Source organism: Mobula birostris, chromosome 6, assembly GCF_030028105.1.
Source record: "Mobula birostris isolate sMobBir1 chromosome 6, sMobBir1.hap1, whole genome shotgun sequence".
In the NCBI taxonomy this organism is placed as follows: domain Eukaryota; kingdom Metazoa; phylum Chordata; class Chondrichthyes; order Myliobatiformes; family Myliobatidae; genus Mobula; species Mobula birostris.
The window spans coordinates 113,562,954-113,584,209 of NC_092375.1; the positions used below are offsets into that span (position 1 = coordinate 113,562,954).

Genomic DNA, 21,256 nt, shown 5'->3' on the forward strand with positions numbered 1-21,256 from the left:
GCCAATTCTGTCATGGGGAAAAAGACTTTCCCTTAAGCCACAGGATCCACCCCCCACAACACTCAAAGCCTGCAGGCATCTTACCGACTTTCACCCACCTGTGTGGAGCAGGACATGCCTGTGGAGGACTCTCTTGTGCGCCGTGGCGAAGTCGCACTCGCTGCACTTGTGGATCTTCTCATTTGCGTGCATCTTGCCCACGTGGTCGCTGAACTCCACGGGGTTGAAGGTCTTGTAGGGGCAGAAGTCACAGGCCAGCTCCTCGCTGCCTGGGTGTCCCCTGCGCTTGTGGCGCCGGAAGATATGCTTGTTGGAGCAGACAAAGTCGCACTGGTCACAGTGGAAGGCGTAGTGGGTGCGGCGATGAGCCTCCATGCTGGCCTCAGAGGCGAAGAGCGAACCGCATGCCCTGTAGCGGCACTCCACCGCCTGGGCACCATGCACCTCCTCGAGGTGGCGGACCAAGTCCTTGCGCTCTTCTGCCATGTAGCCACAGTCCCCCTCGAGGCAGTGCAGCAGCTGCCGCTCCTCCTTGTGAGTCTTCATATGCTCCTTGAGCGCGTTGCTGACGGTGAACTTCTCCTCGCACGCCGGGCAGGCGTAGACCTCAGAGTAGAAGTTGGTGGTGTTCTCATGCATGCTGGCCATGTGCCGGTTCAGTGAGTTCTTCTCCACTGCGCTGTAGTCACACAGAGGGCAGTGGTGGCTCTTCACACCCAGCTCCCGCATCAGGTGGACCTTCAGTTTGCCCTTGCTGGTGAAGAACTTCTGGCAGTGAGGGCACTGGAGGCTGGGGTCTGGGAAGTGGAGGTGAAGATGCTCGACCAGATGGGTCCTCTTCTTGAAACACCGTTTGCATTCTGGGCAGATGTGGGTCTTGTACAGATGTTCCATTCCTTCTTGGACGTCAACTAAGAGATTAAAATAAAAGATGATAGCTAAGTGTTGAAGCAAGCACAATAATGACATTTAAAAGATACATTCAGACTCCTCTTAACATTGTGGGTGCGTTTTGTCGGACGTGGAGCGCGATGTAAATCAGTGCTATGCGGGGTCATAATAACATTATGTAAATGGGCATGTGTACCTGATAAAAGAAATCAGACCCAAGATATAAGATATTATTTTATGTATACACAGCAATTCGTGGAGTAACAAACACACAAAAAAGGCCTGATCTGTACATCAGTGGAGCAGCAACACATCGCAGCAGCAGCAGAGGGAAGCGGGAGGTGGTTACATCTTCGAGGAGGGACCAGGCTCTGGGTCCTCCTCTAACTTCGGCTTCTTCTTCAAGTAGGTATTGAAATTTGACTGTCTTTTCTTAAGTTTCCTCTCATGAAACAGTTCTCGGTACCAAGAAAACATGTCGGGAAAACATCTCTTTGCTTTATTGCTTCATTCCCAGTCAGGGTCATTATCGATGAACTGGTTTGTGTGATCGTGGTGATGTTAGTGCTGAGGAATTTTATGGTGAAGTTTCTTGTTAGTGTTTCCTCTCTCCATCCATGTCCTCAGATTCACCCAGGATGTACTGCTCTGCCAATTCTCGAAGCTCTTCATTATTAAGGCTCTCACTATGCTTCAACATTGCCATTATTAAGATCCTCTAATCCTGCTTCATTGGCCAGTTAGATGATGTTTTGGATGACTGGTTCTGCCTGAAATCCTAGGATGTTATTGCATGCTTCTGGTCATAGCTTCTTCCACACTCTGTTCGTGCAGTTTGAAGTTACTTCATCCCAGGCTGCTCTAATACAGTCTACAGCTTTCATGTAGTTTTTCCAAAATTGCCTGATGGATTGTTTGTCTTGACCTTTTGTTTGCTCTACAAGTTTCTTAAATGTGTGATGAAGGTAGTAGGCTTTAAAATTCGATATTACTCCTTGATCCATTGGTTGGAGTAATAAAGTGGTGCTGGGTGGAAAGTAAACCACTTCTACAGGAATGCAGGTCAAAAGCCTATCAAGATTCTCAGGGTGGCCTGGTGCATTATCAAGCACCAACAATGCTTTAGGTTCAAGTCATGCTCCTCACAATACCACTTCACTGCTGGACAAAAAGTGAAACAAACCACTTTGGAAAACATCTATCATCACCCAAGCTTTCTTGTTTGATTTCCAAATCACTGGTAGACTTGGCTTTAAAATGCCTTTCGTTGCTCATGGTGTTTCACAGTGATACACAATCGTTGGCTTTAACTTAAAGTCACTTTCAGCATTGCCTCCTAGCAAGAGAGTTAACTGGTCCATGAAGCCTTGAACCCAGATGCATATTTCTCTTCTCGGGAGATGCAAGTACGAGAAGTTATCCTTTTCCAAAATAGGCCCGTTTCGTCCACATTGAAGACAAGCCCAGGAGGATAATTGTCCTTTTCAATTATGGCCTTCAGTGTTGCAGGAAAATCCTGGGCTGCTTTGCTGTCTGCACTGACCACCTCACCAGAGATATGTATACTATGGAGGTTACTGCACTGTTTAAATCTATCAAAACAACCTCTGCTTGCTGTGAATGTCACTGACATATCTTCTTCTTCTTCTTGAATATGATTGAAGATGCTTCTTGCCTTTTCCATTATTATCAGCTGGCTTAGGGGCATGTTTCATTGTGTTTAGTCATCCACTCATATATTTAGTCTATTTTCCATTCTTTCAAGCAAGTGGCTCATTAAACAAGCACCTTCTTTGATGATAACTTTCAGGTCGTTGCAGAAGCTTTTATCTTGTCTGCATTTTTTACAATTGTTCTGATCATTGATGTAGCCAATTTCAAAAAGGTGCCAACATCAACCTGACGTTCACCAGCTTCCAAACACTGTATCACTTGCCATTTCACATCCATGCTAATGCTTTTCCTATACATCTTAGATGTACTACCCTCACCGGAAGTTGCTGGCCATTTTCAGACTTCATGGGTGAGAAAAATAGAATAAATTGGCGAAGGAGCAAAAACATTTACACACGCGGGGGAGGCAGAGCGTGAACTAATACGTGATTGGCTGTGAATGGCTCAGAGCGTATGTAAAGCACTCTGGCGGATTGAATGTTCACTGTAACGGCGGCTGCTCGAGAAGTTTTAAGTGTTGTTTACAATTAATTTTTGTCATTTAAAAAAGTTTCAATAAAGAATTGAATAACCACATTATAACAAATCAGAGCCATGTGGGGTAGCGTTATGTGGGGTCTGAGTGTATTTGGAAAGGAAAGGATTAGAGCAATATGGGCTAAACGTGGTATTGGATTGGCGTATAGAATTATTATTTTTCTTCCAAGATTGTGCAAGATTCAAGATTGTTTAATGTCATTTCCAGTACACAAGTGTAAAGGAGAATGATGTTCCTCCAGATCTGATGCAGCACAAAAAAAACTCAATAAATACAAATATATAATTTAGCTTATATACATAGATTGATTGTGTGTCTATACAATCAATACATTAGACACAGGAGTATCTGTACATAAGGTGACTGACAGGAAATGATAAAGTAGTAGTGGTGGGGGGAGGGATGCAGGTTAGTGGGTAGACGCATTGATCAGCTTTTGCTTGGGGAAAGTTCCCTGACTTGCTGAGCTCCTCCCAAATTTTGCATGCATTGTTCAAGATTTCTAGCATCCTTGAGCCAGGTGGTGTATATTTTCAGGCCTTTTTTTTTAATCTTCTGCCTGATGGGAGAAGAGAGAATATGTGAGGTCAGTGAAAAATATAGACATGGTCCGTGGAGGGGAGGCTGGTTTCCACGATGTGCTGAACTGTGTCCACAACTCTCTACAGTGTCTTATGGACACAGGCACTGCAGTTGCCGTACCAAGCAGCGATGCATCCAGAATAAGATGCTTTCTATGGTGTACCGATAAAAATTGGTAAGAGCCGATGGGACCATGCCAAATGTCTTTAGTCTCCTGAGGAAGAAGATATGTTGGTGAGCACTCTTGGCCGTGGCATCTACATGATTGGGTGGGCTGTAGAGCCCACTTCAGTGACACTATATTTTCTGCTAATATTAACTTCTCTCAGTTCCCTATACCAACCACACTCTTAATTTCCAAGATTTCCAACAGGTTTTTGTGCCTTCTTTCTGAAGAAACACTACTCGTTTAATTTCTCACTTTTACTACTGGAAACCTTCTATATAACGACTATCTATAGTGTTGATATATAATAACCACATCTACACTACAGGCTTTCTTCAATGGATAATACAGACTTCGGACCGCAAGAACATAAAACATAGGAGCAGAATTAGGCCAATCAACCCATCTAGTCTGCTCTGGCATTCAGTCATGGCTGGTTTATTATCTTTCTCAACCCTATTCTTTGCCTTGATACCCTGACTAACAGCCTATCAACCTCTGCTTTAAATATACCCAACGACTTGGCCTCCACATCCGTCTGCGATAATGAATTCCACGGATTCACCATCTTCTTGCTTAAAAAAAAACTCCTCTAATCTCTGTTCTAAAGAGATATCCTTTTATTCTGAGGCTGTGCCCTCTGGTCCTAGATTCTACCACTAGGAAACATCCTCTCCATGTCCACTCTATCTAGGACTTTGGACAATACTGAAAACTGAGAAATGAGGTAACAGCTGTCCAGATGGTTTTAACATACCTTTGAAATGCCGCTCTCTGAAGGACTTGCTCTTTCTGCTGGTGTTGTCCTCTGAGCCAGTCTCTGACACCAGGTCCTCCTCTTCGCAAGCAGATGGCTTTTGTTTTCCGGGCCACGATTGTGCCATGACACTGTCATTATCTGGCTCCAGTCTCCTCCCAATATGTTCGTTGTTCTCCTCAGTAGTACTGCCACCCTCGTCTGCAGGGAAACAAGGAACAAACAAAAAGTAATCAGTCTGATGTGGTCAATCACTCTGTGTGCGGTAAGAATTCAGTGCATATGTGGCCTTACCACCATACACTGCTGACATTCTCGGTTTTAAAATTGCTTTTTATCTTCAAGAACTGAGAATTTACATGAAGCCTACAGCCTACTTATGAGGCTTTGTAAAACCACACGGAGTACTGTAGGCAGTTTTGGGTCCCTTATCTAAGAAAAGATATGCTGGCATTGGAGAAGGTTCACAGGAGGTTCACGAGAATGATTCCGGGATGAAAGGGTTAATGTATGAGAAGTGTTTGATGGCTCTGGGCCTGTACTCACTGGAGTTTGAAAGAATGAGGCTGGGTTCACACTGAAACCTACTGAATATTGAAAGCCCCAGACAGAGTGGATGTGGAGAGGATCTTTCCTGTAGTTGGCGGGGAGGGTCTAGGACCAGAGGGTACAGATTCAGCATACAAGGACATTCCATTAGAACAGAGAAGAGTAGGAATTTCTTTTGCCAGAGTGTGGTGAATCTGTGGAGTTCATTACCATGGACAACTGTGAAGGTCAAATGATCAGAAATATTTAAAGAGGAGATTGCTAGGTTCTTGATTAGTAAGGGTGTCAAAGTTTACAGGGAGAGAGGGATAAAAAAACAGCCATGATAGAATGGCGGAGCAGACTCATTAGGCCAAATGGCCTGATTTTGCTCCTATGTCTCATGGTTCATGGACCAGGTACTACGTTAGTGTATTGAAAGAAGCTATGAACTTCAGTGATAAGGTATACTATTCAGTTACACGATCAGACACAGGTAGGTGACTCAGTATTGAAGGAACACAAATTTAGATTACGATGAATTAAGATGTTATAAAAATACTTGGTGATTATAAAAGATCATAAATTGTTACTGAAAGAGAAATGATCAAGATCTTTGAAAAACATTCTTAAACGATGTTAGGAATTAATAGGATTGAACTGGGGAGTCCATCTATGGTGATAATATGACGCTGGCAACAGGTTAAAGGTCTACTCACATGCTTCTTCTTTCCATAATAGCTTATAAACAATGCATTTTATCATTCTAAATGATTACAACTACAATGTCATAATGTCATACAGCAATACAGAACAGATACAGGGCCTTCAGACCAACTAGTGCGTGCTGATCATGGTTTCCTGCATTTAGCCCAGATTGCTCTAAGCCCCACCCTCCACTTACTCATCCAAGTGCTTCTTAAATGATACTACTGTACCTGCCTCAACCACTTCCTCTGGCAGCTCGTTCCACACACCATCCACAGTGTGAAAAAGTTGTCCCCCGGTCTCTTTGACACCTTTCCCTCTCACCCTAAATCTATTCCCTTGGATTTAGACTCCCCTATCCTGGGGAAAAGACTTCTACTATCCACTTTAACTATAGCTCTCAATGCTTTAAATATATCTAGAAGGTCATCTCCTCAAAATTAATTGTAATTAATTTCAGCACATTATTTTTAAACTATAGTCACTATAATCCTACAGGAAAATGCAGACTTGAATCATACATCAACACTCTTACAGCAAGCACAAAAACATACTTGTCATCTAAAGCTTTGACAGTGGAGAGTATCCCAACTGGTTGCATCTCGGCATGGTGTGGAAACACTAATGCCCATGAACAGAAAAGTTTACAAAAAGTGGTGGATACAGTCAGCACTGGCACAAGGAAGCAGCAATGATCATCAAGGAACCCCACCACCCAGGCTAGGCTCTCTTCTCGCTGCTGCCTTCAGGAAGGAGTAACAGGAGCCTTAGGTCCCACACCACTAGGTTCAGGAACAGCTATTACCCTTCAACCATCAGGCTTCTGAACCAGTGTGAATAACTTCACTCACATCAACTCTGAACTGATTCCACAACCTATAGACTCACTTTCAAGGACTCTTCTACAATTCAGTATTATTTATTTACTTTTTTTTACATTATTTGCACAATTTGTCTTCTTATGCACGTTGGTTGTCAGTTTTTTTATAAATTCTATTATATTTCTTTATTTTCCTGTAAATGCCTTCAAGAAAATGAATCTCAAGGTAGCACGCATACATACTTTGATAATTCAAAGTACATTTATTATCAAACCACTTATGAAGTAAATCGACTGATACAGCAGGGAACAGGCCCTTCAGCCCAACTTATCCTTGCCCACCTTAGTCAGTTGCTTTTGCCCACATTTGGCACATATCCTTCTAATCTTTTCAATCCATGTACCTGTCCCATTGTCTTTTAAATGTTGTCATTCCTGCTTCAATCACTTCCTCTGGCAGCTTGTCCCAGATACACATCACCCTCTACGTGAAAATATTTCCCTCAAGTCCCCAGTAAAATCTTACCCCTCTCACCTTAAGTTATAAGACATAAGAGCAGAACGTGGCCTGTTGGCCCATTGAGTCTGCTCTGCCATTCCATTATGGCTGAATTGCAGCAATGATTTCCAGAGATTCACCATGATCTGGCTAAAGAAATTCCTCTCATCTTTGTTCTCAAGAGATGTCCTCCTATTCGGAGGCTGTGCCCTCTGGTCCTAGACTCTCCTACCATGCCCTCTAGAACGTAGCACATTACAGCACAGTACAGGCCCTTCAGCCCACAATGTTGTGCCAACTTGTTAAACATACCCTTAAGATCAATCTAACACTTCCCTCCTACATAGCCCCATATTGTTCTATCATGCATGTGTCTAAGAGTTTCTTAAATCCGCCTAAAGCTTTTTTCCTCTACCAGCAGTGCATTCCACACACCCACCACTCTCTGTGTAAAGAATTTATCTGTGACATCCCCCCTAGGTCTTGATTACCCAATGTTGGGGAAAGGACCTGTGTACATTCACCCTGTCTATCTATGCCCCTTGCAATGGGAATTCGTGGAATGTTAGTCTGACATGGTCAATGGTGCAAGGTGCCTACCGGAGTGCAGGGTCAGGTGCTTCTTCAAAGCTTTGCGATAACGGCTCATGAAGTCACATCTGTCACAGACGTAAGCTGCCTTGTCTCGATGCTTCTCACCATAGTGCTTGTTAAGGCCTCGGGGGCTGCAGCTCTCAAAGGGGCAGAGCTCGCACCTGAACTTTTCAGTCCGCAGCCGGCTGCGTTTCTTGTGTTCTGCCAAGAGCTTGGCAGTGGAGCACATGACATCGCACTGGTCACAGCAGAAGGGGTAGTGGACGCGCTGATGCTTGTCCAACTCTGTGGTACTCTGGAACAACCGTCCGCATGCCTGGTAATTGGGCTCAATTGTACAACCGTTTCTCAGCTGCTCAGATACATCACCGCCACTGGGGCACGAACCCATGTGCTCCTTCAAGGCTCCTGCCTGGGGGAATTCTTGACCACAGGCAGGGCAGGGGTACGTCACACAAGGGGCAGTGGCTGAGTTCCCCTGGACACTGGGGTCTCTGCCAACCACACTCTTTTTCTTCTGCGCCAACCGAGGGCGCTTTGCCGGCAACCTAGCCTCTCCTCCAGAGCTGGGAGACAGTGGACGTTTGGTGGCCACTGTGTGATGTTGGAGATGATTAATCAGGTCCTGGTCCTCAAAGCTCTCATTGTTCTTGTGGTAGTAACCAAGTTCCTCCATTTGGATCAATGCATCTGTTGAGAATACCAACTATTGGTCAACTTTGATTCATTATGTCAAAGTTCAAAGTAAATTTATTATAGAAATACATACATATATATCATCAATAACTACCCTGAGATTCATCTTCTTGCAGGCATTCACAGTAGCCCAAAGAAATACAATAGTTGATGAAAAACTACAAACACCAACAAAGTGTGCAAAAGAAAACAAACTGCAAATACAAAAATCAAATTAATAATAATTAATCAATAAATAAAAAAATCAAACATGAGTTGCAGAGTCCTTGAAAATGAGTCAGTGGTCATAAATTCAGTTCAGAGTTTGGGCGAGTGAAGTTATCCACATTGGTTCAGGAGCCTGATGATTGAGGGGTAATAACTGTTCCTGAACCTGGTGGTGTAGGCCCTGAGGCTCCTTTATCTTCACCCTGATGGCGTCAGCAAGAAGACATGGCCTAGGTAGAGGGGTTCCTTGATGGTGGATGCTGCTTTCCTGTAACAGCATTCCATGTGGATATGCTCAATGGTGGGGAGGGCCTTACCCGTGATGGTCTGGGCTGCATTCACTTTTTGTAGGATTTTCCATTCAAGGTCACTGATGTTTCCATATCAGCCATGATGCAACCAGTCAAAATACTTTCCACCACACATTTGTCAGAGTTTTAGATGTCATGCCAAATCTTTGCAAACTTCTATGGAGGTAGATGCATTGCCATGCTTTCTTTGCAATTACACTTACATGCCGGGCCCAGGAGATTCTCTGAAACAATAACACTGAGGAATTCAAAGTTGCTGATCCTCTCCACCTCTGATCCCCAATAAGGACTGGTCATGGACCTCTGGTTTCCTCCTCCTGAACTGAATAATTATCTCCTTTATTTTGCTGACATTGAGTGAGAGGTTGTTGTAGCACCACTCAGACAGATTTTCAATCTCCCTCCGATATGCTGATTCGTCTTCACCTTTGGTTCAGCTGATGACAGTGAAACTTAAATATGGCATTGGAGCTGTGCTTAGCCTCACAGTCATAAGTATAAAGTGAGTAGGGTAGGGGACTAAGCACACCGCCTTGTGGTGCACCTGCTGATGGAGGTTGCAGAGATGTTGTTGCCAGTCCAAACTGACGGGGATCTGCAAGTGAAGAAACTGAGGATCCAATTGCACAAGGAGGTATTGAGGCCAAGATCTTGAAGCTTATTGATTAGTTTTGAGGGGATGATGGTATTGAATGCTAAGCTGGCGTAAAGACCATCCGGATGTATGCATATTTGCGGTCCAGATGTTCCAGGGTTGAGCGAACAGCCAGTGAAATGGCAACTAGCATTTAAAACTTCACATCTATAACTTTGACAAACTTCTATACACAGTAGAGAGTATCCTAACTGGTTGCATCATGACCTGGTGTGGAAACACCAATGCACAGAAACAGAAAAGCCTACAGAAAGTGGTGGATACAACCCCATCCTCACTCACTTCAACTCTGAGTTGAGTTCACAACCTATGGCCTCACTTTCAAGGAATCGGCTATTCATGTTCTCAGTATTGTCTGGTTGGCTGTCTGTGTCTAGCTGGCTGACTGTGCTGTTTATTTTTACTTGTACAGCTGGCCTTCTTTTGTACATTTGGTTGCTTGTCAGCCTTTGTGTGTAGTTTTTCACTGACTTTATTGTATCTTTCTGTTCTACTGTAATACTAGGTAGTATATAAGTTCTTCCAGCATTTTACACCGTAAGACACAGGAGCAGAATTAGGCCATTCAGCCCATCGAGTCTGCTCCACCATTCCATCATGGCTGATTTATTTTCCCTCTCAACCCCATTCTCCAGCCTTCTCCCCATAACCTTTGCTGCCTTCACTAATTAAGTACCTATCAATCTCTGCTTTAAATACACCCTATCCTCATTACATGCATTTTCAGACAATGTGGATTCAGTTATGCGAGAAACCTATTTCTACCAACATCTCGTTATGTGTGTCCAAAACTCAGTTATGCAAGGAGCACTGCTTTCCCGCCAATACAAGTCACATGAGCGTGCCTCACAGTCTCACTGTTGGGACGAGAAGCACCGCTTTCCCGTCAATACAAGTCAGATGCGCATGCCTCACCATCTCACTCCCGCCAGTCTCGCATTGGTTTTGGCAAGGTGTGGATGCGCCATCTTGCGCTCTTAAACTTTTGTTGGTTTTACCTACGGTGCAGTGATTTTGTGCTTGAAATATTTAACTATGCCTCCTAAGCATCTAATGTCATGCCCTGGGCCATCAGCCGAGCGGCAGAGAACTGCTTTAACACTTGAAAAGAAATTGGAAATTATAAACAGCGTGGCATCAGCTGAAGGTAACACTGCTCTGGGACGCTACTACCGGGAACAGAATCTTGCCTTTAAAATTCTTTTGTTGCTTGACAATGCGCCATTTGGACAGCATTCATCCTAGGATAACAGTACATTTCCTGCTGCCTAACACATCGCTGATTCAACCACTCAACCAAGGTGTGATCCACATTCAAGGTGTACGTTTTTTTTAAGGCAAATTATCTCTCAGCAACCGACTATTTTGAAAATCCCAGAAGTTTACCAACGGTGAGGGAATGGTGGAAGTCGGAACACTTGGCACAAATGGCGATGGACATGGACCCAAGTTTAGAACGGAGTCAGCATTTCAGTCGTTCCCTGCTGTCAACCCTTCTTCCCACAGGCAAATTTATGCTGAAAAACAAAATGCTGCCAAGCAAACAACCCTCACCACTTTATGCAAATCGGTGTCATCTCCTGTTGCCGGCAGTTCTAAGAGTTCTGTGAGTCTTCCTTAACCCCTTGCTGTGCTTGATATGATCCTGACAACCACAACCATCCACCTTATCCGTGTAAAGCTGCCCGACACCACAACAACCACTCATCTCCTGGAGCGAACACACCCGCCACTGTTGGTGAGTACTGTACACCCTAAGATGTTAACTTTCTATGATTTATTACATTGAATATTACCTTAAATTGATGAAATATAATACAAATGTTGTCTTGTGGTACTGCTTTTGTGTCGTATTGGTATGAAAATGTGAATAAATTACAGATAAAACATATTTAGGAAGCCCTCTGGTATGCATCCCTATTTTCTCCATTTAAATAATTTTTCACATTTTGCGTCGACTATGAAGAACGTATCCCCTGCATATAACGAGGAAAGGGTGTTTGCCCAATGACTTGGCTTCCACAGACATCTGTAGCAATGAATTCCACTGATTCACCATCCTCTAGCTAAAGAAATTCCTCCTCATCTCTAATCTAAAGGAATGTCCGTCGATTCTGAAGCTATACCCTCTGGTCCTAGACTCTCCCACTATTGGAAATATCCTCTGCACATCCACTCTACCTAGGCCTTTCAATATTCAATAGAGATCCTACCTCTTTCTTCTAGATTCCACAAGTACATATCCTTAGCAGTGTCTGTCTGGCAGTAGGAATATTAGGAAGGGGGTGGAAATCTCTGGGACCTGCTAGCCACTAGTATCTGCTTATGCCAGGCAGAAGCTATGTTGCTCTCTACAGACCATCACACTCTCACACCAGACTCCATCATTTTACTGGACACAGGAACAAGCTGAGATACCTGGCTGGTTAGCAGCCTCCACCTTCTCATCTTGTTGGCCAGTTAGCACTGTGAGTTCCCTCCCGTCACTTCCTTGGCCATTTTCGGGCAGCTCTGGCATGGACACCACAGCCATCTCCAGGGTTACCGTGTGCTGCACGCCCATGGGGCCAGGCTGGTCCGGGGGATCGGAACACTGCCCGCCCACCAGGTCCGCCACATCGGCACTGAAGCCTTGGAGAGGATGTGGTCCATCACGTAACTCAACGATGCCATGAAGCGCGTATTCCTGCTCAGAAACAAAGTCTGTGTAAACAGCACTGCTGTCCACCATGCCTCCTCTTTGATCTTCCATCTTGCCCTCCACACCGCCACTCCTAGGTTCCTCACGCAGTCACTTCTTCTCTGAACCGAATCCTGCGGACCGATAAAAAAGATTTGATATAACCAAAGTTTTGATAAGGGAACCTGGGGGGGGGGGGGGGGAGGCTTCTTCATTCAGAGGGTGGTGTGAGTCTGAAATAAGCTGCCAGTGGAAGTGGTAGATACAGGTTCAATTTCAACATTGAAGAGAAGCTTGGATAGGTACATGGATGAGAGGGGTATATAGGGATATGGTCCAGCTGCAGGTCAATGAGATTATGGAGAGTAACAGTTTGGCACGGACTCGATGGGCCAAACAGCCTGTTTCTTTCTTACTCTATAAGATGATGTAGTGGTTTATTATTGTCACAGAGAACAGCAGAACATAGTACAGGCCCTTCAGCCCACAATGCTGTGCTGACCTATATAAATCTATTCTACTATCAATCTAACCCTTCCCTCCTACACAGCCCAAAACTCTCCATTTATCTTACATCCATAGAACAAAACATCGACAGTACAGGCAGGCCTTTCCATGCTGTTGCACCATTTAAACTACTCTAAGATAAATCTAACCCTTCCCTCTCCACAGCCCTCCATTTTTCTTCCACTCACCTTAAACAGATGTCCTCTGGTATTGGCCATTGCCACCCGAGGAAATGGTGCTGGCTGACCATTCTATCTATCTTATACACCTCTATCAGGTCACCTCACACATGTACTCTGGTAAAAGTGAAAAACTTTATTTTGTACGCCATCCACAGATAAAGGAGAAGAAGGAATCGAATAGTAGAGAGTGGTGGACCATGGGAGAAAGGGAAGGAAAAAGGGAATCAGTTGGAGCTGATGGGCAGGTGAGAAGAGGGGAGCCAGAATGGGGAATGGAAAAAGAGAGAAAGCAGAGGAGAAGAAATTAATGGAAGTTAGATAAATCGATGTTCATTCCATCATTTTGGAGAATACTCAGATGGAATATGCACTACCCTATCCACCTGTGTTGACATTCGTTCTGTATATCAATATTTCAAGGGTCCCTGCCACTTATTATACATGATCAACCAAAATCGGATGACCCAAACTGTATTGCCTCACTTTAGAGATCAAGCAATGATCTCATCCAGAGGAACTCAGAGCAGAGCTGGGCTGAGAGCTGGCAGATGGAATTCAATCTGAAAAAATATAAAGCTATCCACTTTAGAAGGTTGAACTTTGACTCACTTTGGGAGGAAGACAAGAGTAATGAAAGGATTCTTAGAAGTGTGGAGGAACAGAAGAATCTTGGGGTCCATGTCCATAGATTAAATTTGCACGCAAATTGATGGAGTGGTCAAGAAGTTTGGTGTCTGGGCCTTCGTTAGTCAGGGACTGAGTTCAAGAGCCGCGAGGTAATGTTCAGCTCTGTAAAACTCTGGTTAGATGACACTTGGAATATGGTGTTCAGTTCTGTTTGCCTTATTATATGGATATTGAGGGGCAGCGGGAAGAGGGGAGGAGGAGGAAGAGGGGAGGAGGAGGAGGGGAGGAGGAGGGGAGGAGGGGAGGAGGAGAGGAGGGGAGGAGGGGAGGAGGGGAGGAGGAGGGGAGGAGGGGAGGAGGGGAGGAGGGGAGGAGGGGAGGAGGGGGAGGGAAGGAGGGGGAGGGAAGGAGGGGAGAGGAGGGAGAGGGGAGGAGGAGGGGGGAGGAGGAGGGGGGAGGAGGAGGGGGAGGAGGAGGGGGGAGGGAGGGGAGAAGGAGGAGGGAGGCGGGGAAGGGGAGGGGAAGAAAGGAGGGGTGGAGAGGAGAAGAGGGGGAGGGGTGGAGGGGAGGGGAAGAGAGGGTAGGGAGAGGGAGGGAAAGAGCGAGGAGAGGATATAATTGATGGGATTGGTGGGGAATGGAGGGTAAAATGGGATCCTACCCATTACGGGAGCGGGGCCGAATTGCCGGTTGATCCTCCGCAGTACTCACCGTCGCCGACCCCGGGGTCGCGTTCCGTTTTATTTTCGTTAGTCCGCTTCGGGTTTTTTTTTCTGCCCGCCCGCTCCGTTTTTTTTCCGCCCGCCCGCTTCGTTTTTTCCCTCCCGGCCGCTTTGTTTATTTTTTGCCCGCCCGCTCCGTTTTTTCTGCTTACGTCAGTAGTTTTCGCTCTTCTTCTGAGGGCGACTAAATGCCTGAAAAGATAATGCACCAACCACGGTTTGTTATCTTTTTTCACTCTCCCATTCCGACCGGAGTCCCCCAAACATTTATTGAAAAAATCGCTAATTCTGGCGATTCCGTTTTTAACGGTTTTTTTCTTTGAAAGAAACTCTCTGGCTCTAATTTAAATACCATGCCCATCGAAGACCCCTCGGGCGTTCAGCTGTTACGTCGCATGGTGATGTCGCCGGCGCCATTTTGCGTTAGGGCAAGGCAAAGTTCGCTCCATGTTGGAAAATTAGATGTCGTGGGCATCCCAAGGACGGTGGTCACTATCTCTTTGCCCATCTGCATTCATCCTATTTCCTGCATTCCTGCCATGTTTTGTTTATTTAAATAGTTTTTAAAGCTGGTAATTGCATCTGATTCCATTCACTGCCCCAGTCACAAGTTCCAGATGGCAACAACTCTGCGCAAAACATTACTGAGGTAAATACATTAGGGACGTTTAAGATACTCTTAAAATAGGCAGATAGATGAAAGAAAAATGTAGGGCTATGAGGGAGGGAAGCGTTAGATTGATCTTGGAGTAGGTTAAAAGGTCAGCACAACATCGTGGGTTGAAGGTTCTCTATTGTCCTGTACTGTTCTATGTTCTTACCTTGAGACATGGAGCTTACTTGCTTATAGAATCTGATTTATTATCACCGATAAAGTGCAAAATCTGTTGGTTTGTGGCAGCAATACAGTGCAAGATATCAAAATTACAATAAGGTATAAAATTAAATAGGGCAAGATAGTATTCATGAGTTTATGGATCATTCAGAAATCTGATGGCAGAGAGGAAGAAGTTGTTGTTAAAATGATCATTAAAACTTAAGAGTTAAGAGCCAGGAAGGAGTAACCAACTGCTGGTGAGCCAGTTTCCTGGCAGAAACTACACCATGAAGACAGAAGAACACTGCAGGCAACTCCACAAAAAGGTTATTGAAAAGCATGAGTCAGAAGATGGATACAACAACATTTCCAAGTCACTGAATATCCCTTAGAGTACAGTTAAGTCAATCATCAAGAAATGGAAAGAAAATGGCACAACTGTAAATCTGCCTCGAGCAGGCATCCTCAAAAACTGAGTGACTGTGCAAGAAGGGGACTAGTGAGGGAAGCCACCTGGAGACTTATAACCACTCTGGAGGAGTTACAAGCTTCAGTGGCTGAGTTGGGAGAGACTGCACATACAACAACTGTTGCCCGGGTGCTTCACCAGTCGCAACTTTATGGGAGAGTGGCAAAGAGAACAATGTTGAAAAAAACTCACATGAAATCTCAGATAGACTTTGCCAGAAGGCATGTGGGAGACACTGAAATCAGCTGGAAGAAGGTTCTATGGTCTGATGAAACCAAAATTGAACTTTTTGGTTATCAGACTAAACGTTATATTTGATGTAAGCCAAACACCACACATCATCAAAAACACACCATCCCTACTGTGAGGCATGGTGGTGGCTGCATCGTGCTGTGGGGATACTTCACTGCAACAGGCCCTGGAATGTAGAGGGTAAAATGAATGCAGCAAAATACAGGGAAATCCTGGAGAAAAACCTGATGCAGTCTGCAAGAGAACTGCGACTTGGGAGAAGATTTGTTTATCTGCAAGACCATGACCTCAAGCATAAAGCTACACAGGAATGGCTTAAAAACAACAAACAATGTACTATCACAAACAGCGGAAAATCTGCAGATACTGGAAGTCCAAGCAGCACACAAAATGCTGGAGGAAATCAGCAGGCAGGACAGCATCTGTGGAAGAGTACAGTCAATTTTTTTGGGCCAAGACGTCGACTGTACTCTTTTCCATAGCTGCTGCCTGGCCTGCTGAGTTCCTCCAGCATTTCGTGTGTGCTGCAAAATTAATGTCTGGAGTGGCCAAATCAGAGCCCAGATCTCAATCCAATTGAGAATTCGTGGCTGGACTTGAAAAGGGCTGTTCACTCACGATCCCCATGCAAACTGACAGATCTTGAGCAGTTTTGTAAAGAATAGGGGAAAATTGCAGTGTCCAGATGTGCAAAATCTGATAGAGCCCTATCCACGCAGACTCAAGGCTGTAATTGCTGCCAAAGGTGCACCTACTAAATACTGACTTGAAGGGGGTAAGTACTTGTGCAATCAATTATTTTGTGTTTTGTATTTGTAATTAATTTAGATACTTTGTAGAGATCTGTTTTCACTTTGACACAAAAGAGTCTTTTTTTCTGATCAGTGTCAAAAAAGCCAAATTGAATCCATTATGATTCAAACAACAGGAATTCTGCAGATGCTGGAAATTCAAGCAGCACACAAAATGTGCCATTGTGATTCAATGTTGTAAAACAATAAAACATACATTTCCAAGGACGGGGGGATGAATACTTTTTAGAGGCACTGTATATGTACCTAGACTTCTGCACAGTACTATATTTATTTTCCTGTAAATGCCTGCTAGAAAATGAATCTCTAAAGATAGTGATAATAAACTTACTTTGTCTTACACTAGGGACAGTGACCACCGCTCCCTGGCCTTTAGCATTATCATGGAAAAGGATAGAATCAGAGAGGACAGGACAATTTTTAATTGGGGAAGGATAAATTATGAGGCTACAAGGCTAGAATTTGCAGGTGTGAATTGGGATGATGTTTTTGCAGGGAAATGTACTATGGACATGTTGTCAATGTTTAGAGATCTCTTGCAGGATGTTAGGGATAAATTTGGCCCGGTGAGGAAGATAAAGAATGGTAGGATGAAGGAACCATGGGTGACAAGTGAGGTGGAAAATCTAGTCAGGAGGAAGAAGGCAGCATACATGAGGGTTAGGAAGCAAGGATCAGATGGGTCTATTGAGGAATATAAGGAAGCAAGAAAGGAGCTTAAGAAGAGGCTGAGAAGAGCAAGAAGGGGGCATGAGAAGGCCTTGGCGAGTAGGGTAAAGGAAAACCCCAAGTCATTCTTCAATTATGTGAAGAAAAAAAGGATGACAGGAGTGAATGGAGGACCAATTAGAGATAAAGGTGGGAAGATGTGCCTGGAGGCTGTGGAAGTGAGCAAGGTCCTCAGTGAATACTTCTCTTCGGTATTCACCAATGAGAGGGAACTTGATGATGGTGTCATGGTCCGGTCCATGAAGTCTGTATTCTGGTTCATGGTCCGGTCCATCGACCCTTGCTCCAGGTTTTCCTATCTACCCTGTTTCTGTTCTTGTTGAGCTAATTGAGGCAGCTGATGCTCATTGGGGCTGGCTGCATAAATACCTCCAGAGACCATAGAACCATAGAAACTACAGCACAGAAACAGGCCTTTTGGCCCTTCTTGGCTGTGCCAAACCATTTTCTGCCTAGTCCCACTGACCTGCACACCAACCATATCCCTCCATACACCTCCCATCCATGTATCCATCCAATTTATTCTTAAATGTTAAAAAAGAACCCACATTTTCCACCTCATCTGGCAGCTCATTCCATACTCCCACCACTCTCTGTGTGAAGAAGCCCCCCTTAATGTTCCCTTTAAACTTTTCCCCCCTCACCCTTAACCCATGTCCTCTGGTTTTTTTCTCCCCTTGCCTCAGTGGAAAAAGCCTGCTTGCATTCACTCTATCTATACCCATTATAATTTTATATACTTCTATCAAATCTCCCCTCATTCTTCTACGCTCCAGGGAATAAAGCCCTAACCTATTCAACCTTTCTCTGTAACTGAGTTTCTCAAGTCCTGGCAACATCCTTGTAAACCTTCTCTGCACTCTTTCAACCTTATTTATATCCTTCCTGTAATTTGGTGACCAAAACTGAACACAATACTCCAGATTCGGCCTCACCAATGCCTTATACAACCTCATCATAACATTCCAGCTCTTATACTCAATACATTGATTAATAAAGGCCAATGTACTATAAGCTCTCTTTACAACCCTATCTACCTGTGATGCCACTTCTAGGGAATTTTGTATCTGTACTCCCAGATCCCTCTGTTCTACCGCTCTCCTCAGTGCCTTACCATTAACCCTGTATGTTCTACGTTGGTTTGTCCTTCCAACATGCAATACCTCACACTTGTCTGTATTAAACTCCATCTGCCATTTATCAGCCCATTTTTCCAGCTGGTCCAAGTCCCCCTGCAGGCTCTGAAAACCTTCCTCTCTGTCTACTACACTTCCAATCTTTGTATCATCAGCAAATTTGCTGATCCAATTTACCACATTATCATCCAGGTCATTGATATAGATGACAAATAACAACGGACCCAGCACTGATCCCTGTGGTACCAAGGCGTGGCTTCTGGATTGTTCCTGTCCTTACTCCTTGTATCCCTTGCTCTGCCTTCTGTTTCCTCACCTGAAGCCCTGCCTTGTCTTACCGGTAACTCTGGCCTCGCCTAAAGTTCTCGTTTCGCCTTGCTTTGCCAGAAGCCTTGCCTTGTCTTGCTGGTAACTCTTGCCTCGTCCCGCCTGCAGTTTTGTCCTGGAGCCACCCTGTACCTAGCTCCATTCCTGTCCCTTGCCTCTGCCCAGGTAAGCCAGGCCATCTTCCTGTTACTTGGGGTTGGTTCTGTCCCTTCCTGTCCCTTGCCACTGTCGGGTGGTGATCCGTGCCCTGCCCAGGTGATCCGCGCCCTGCCCAGGAGGAGCCTGCCAAGCCTCACCTCAAGTCTCCTGCCTCCAGCCCAGCCTCGCCTCGTCTCCTGCCTCCAGCCTCCAGCCCAGCCTCGCTTCTAGTCTCCTGCCTCCAGCCTCCAGCCCAGCCTCGCCTCTAGTCTCCTGCCTCCAGCCTCCAGCCCAGCCTCTCCTCTACTGTCCTGCCTCCAGCCTCCAGCCTAGCCTCGCCTCTAGTCTTCTGCCTCCAGCCTTGCCTCTAGTCTCCTGCCTCCAGCCTCCTGCCTAGCCTCAAGCCTGAAGACTCCAGCCTCTAGCCTCTAGCCTCTTGCCAAGCCAAGCCAAATCTCTAGCCTCTAGCCTCAAGCCTGAAGACTCCAGCCTCCTACCTCCTGCCAAGCCTTGCCTCTAGCCTCAAGCCTGAAGACTCCAGCCTCCTGCCTACTGCCAAGTCTCACCTCTAGCCTCAAGCCTGAAGACTCCAGCTTCGTCCTGCCTGCCTGCCTGCCAAGCCTCGTCCTTGCCTGGTTCTGGGGTCCAAGCCAGAGGCAAGTCCCAGGTACTGGGTCCTTGTCCAGTCTCTGGTTCGGAGTCCAAGCCCGGGCTCCTACCTGTCTTGTCCAGCCCTGTTCCAGGTTCCTGGTTTTCCTGCCCATGTCCTTGCCATCGCCCTGTATCCTAGTCCTGTCCCTAGTACTTCAGTGTCTGTGTCTTACACTTGGGTCCATTCCCAGCCACCGCCTTATGACAGATGTTGAGGACAATATGAGTGAGGTTGATGTTCTGGAGCATGTTGATATTAAGGGAGAGGAGGTGTTGGAGTTGTTAAAATACATTAGGACAGATAAGTCCCCGGGGCCTGACGGAATATTCCCCAGGCTGCTCCACAAGGCAAGGGAAGAAATTGCAGAGTCTCTGGCTAGGATCTTTATGTCCTCATTGACCACGGGAATGGTACTGGAGGATTGGAGGGAGGCGAATGTTGTCCCCTTGTTCAAAAAAAGTAGTAGGGATAGTCCGGGTAATTATAGACCAGTGAGCCTTGCGTCTGTGGTGGGAAAGCTGTTGGAAAAGATTCTTAGTGATAGGATCTATGGGCATTTAGAAAATCATGGTCTGATCAGGGACAGTCAGCATGGCTTTATGAAGGGCAGATCGTGTCTAACAAGCCTGATAGAGTTCTTTGAGGAGGTGACCAGGCATATAGATGAGGGTCGTGCAGTGGATGTGATCTATATGGATTTTAGTAAGGCATTTGACAAGGTTCCACACAGTAGGCTTATTCAGAAAGTTAGAAGGCATGGGATCCAGGGAAGTTTGGCCAGGTGGACTCAGAATTGGCTTACCTGCAGAAGGCAGAAGGTGGTGGTGGAGGGAGTACATTCAGATTGGAGGATTGTGACTAGTGGTGTCCCACAAGGATCTGTTCTGGAACCTCTACTTTTCATGATTTTTATTAATGACCTGGATGTGGGGGTAGAAGGGTGGGTTGGCAAGTTTGCAGACGACACAAAGGTTGGTGGTGTTGTAGACAGTGTAGGGGATTGTCGAAGATTGCAGAGAGACATTGATAGGATGCAGAAGTGGGCTGAGAAGTGGCAGATGGAGTTCAACCTGGAGAAGTGTGAGGTGGTACACTTTGGAAGGACAAACTCCAAGGCAGAGTACAAAGTAAATGGCAGGATACTTGGTAGTGTGGAGGAGCAGAGGGATCTGGGGGTACATGTCCACAGATCCCTGAAAGTTGCCTCACAGGTAGATAGGGTAGTTAAGAAAGCTTATGGGGTGTTAGCTTTCATAAGTCGAGTTTAAGAGTCGCGATGTAATGATGCAGCTCTATAAAACTCTGGTTAGGCCACACTTGGAGTACTGTGTCCAGTTCTGGTTGCCTCACTATAGGACGGATTTGGAAGCATTGGAAAGGGTACAGAGGAGATTTACCAGGATGCTGCCTAGTTTAGAGAGTATGCATTATGATCAGAGGTTAAGGGAGCTCGGGCTTTACTCTTTGGAGAGAAGGAGGGTGAGAGGAGACATAGTAGAGGTGTACAAGATAATAAGAGGAATAGATAGAGTGGATAGCCAGTGCCTCTTCCCCAGGGCACCACTGCTCAATACAAGAGG

The 21,256-nt window shown here is 45.4% G+C and overlaps 1 protein-coding gene across 3 annotated transcripts in view; it reads right to left on the reverse strand.

Moving 5' to 3' along the window:
- znf142 (zinc finger protein 142) overlaps nt 1-14,466 on the reverse strand; it is a 50,379-nt gene extending 35,913 nt beyond the window's left edge. Inside the window, exons 1-5 of one of the 3 annotated variants that reach the window (XM_072261045.1) lie at nt 14,334-14,466; nt 12,045-12,440; nt 7,764-8,447; nt 4,609-4,809; nt 99-911 (exon numbers count right to left, since the gene is read on the reverse strand). In XM_072261045.1, coding sequence (XP_072117146.1) covers nt 99-911; nt 4,609-4,809; nt 7,764-8,447; nt 12,045-12,378 — 2,032 coding nt within the window. In that variant the 5' untranslated portion in view covers nt 12,379-12,440; nt 14,334-14,466. Of the gene's footprint in view, nt 1-98; nt 912-4,608; nt 4,810-7,763; nt 8,448-12,044; nt 12,441-13,604; nt 13,828-14,333 lie in introns of those variants that run through there. The other 2 variants (XM_072261046.1, XM_072261047.1) reach the window with 2 other exon arrangements.
- Nucleotides 14,467-21,256: the final 6,790 nt, after the last annotated feature.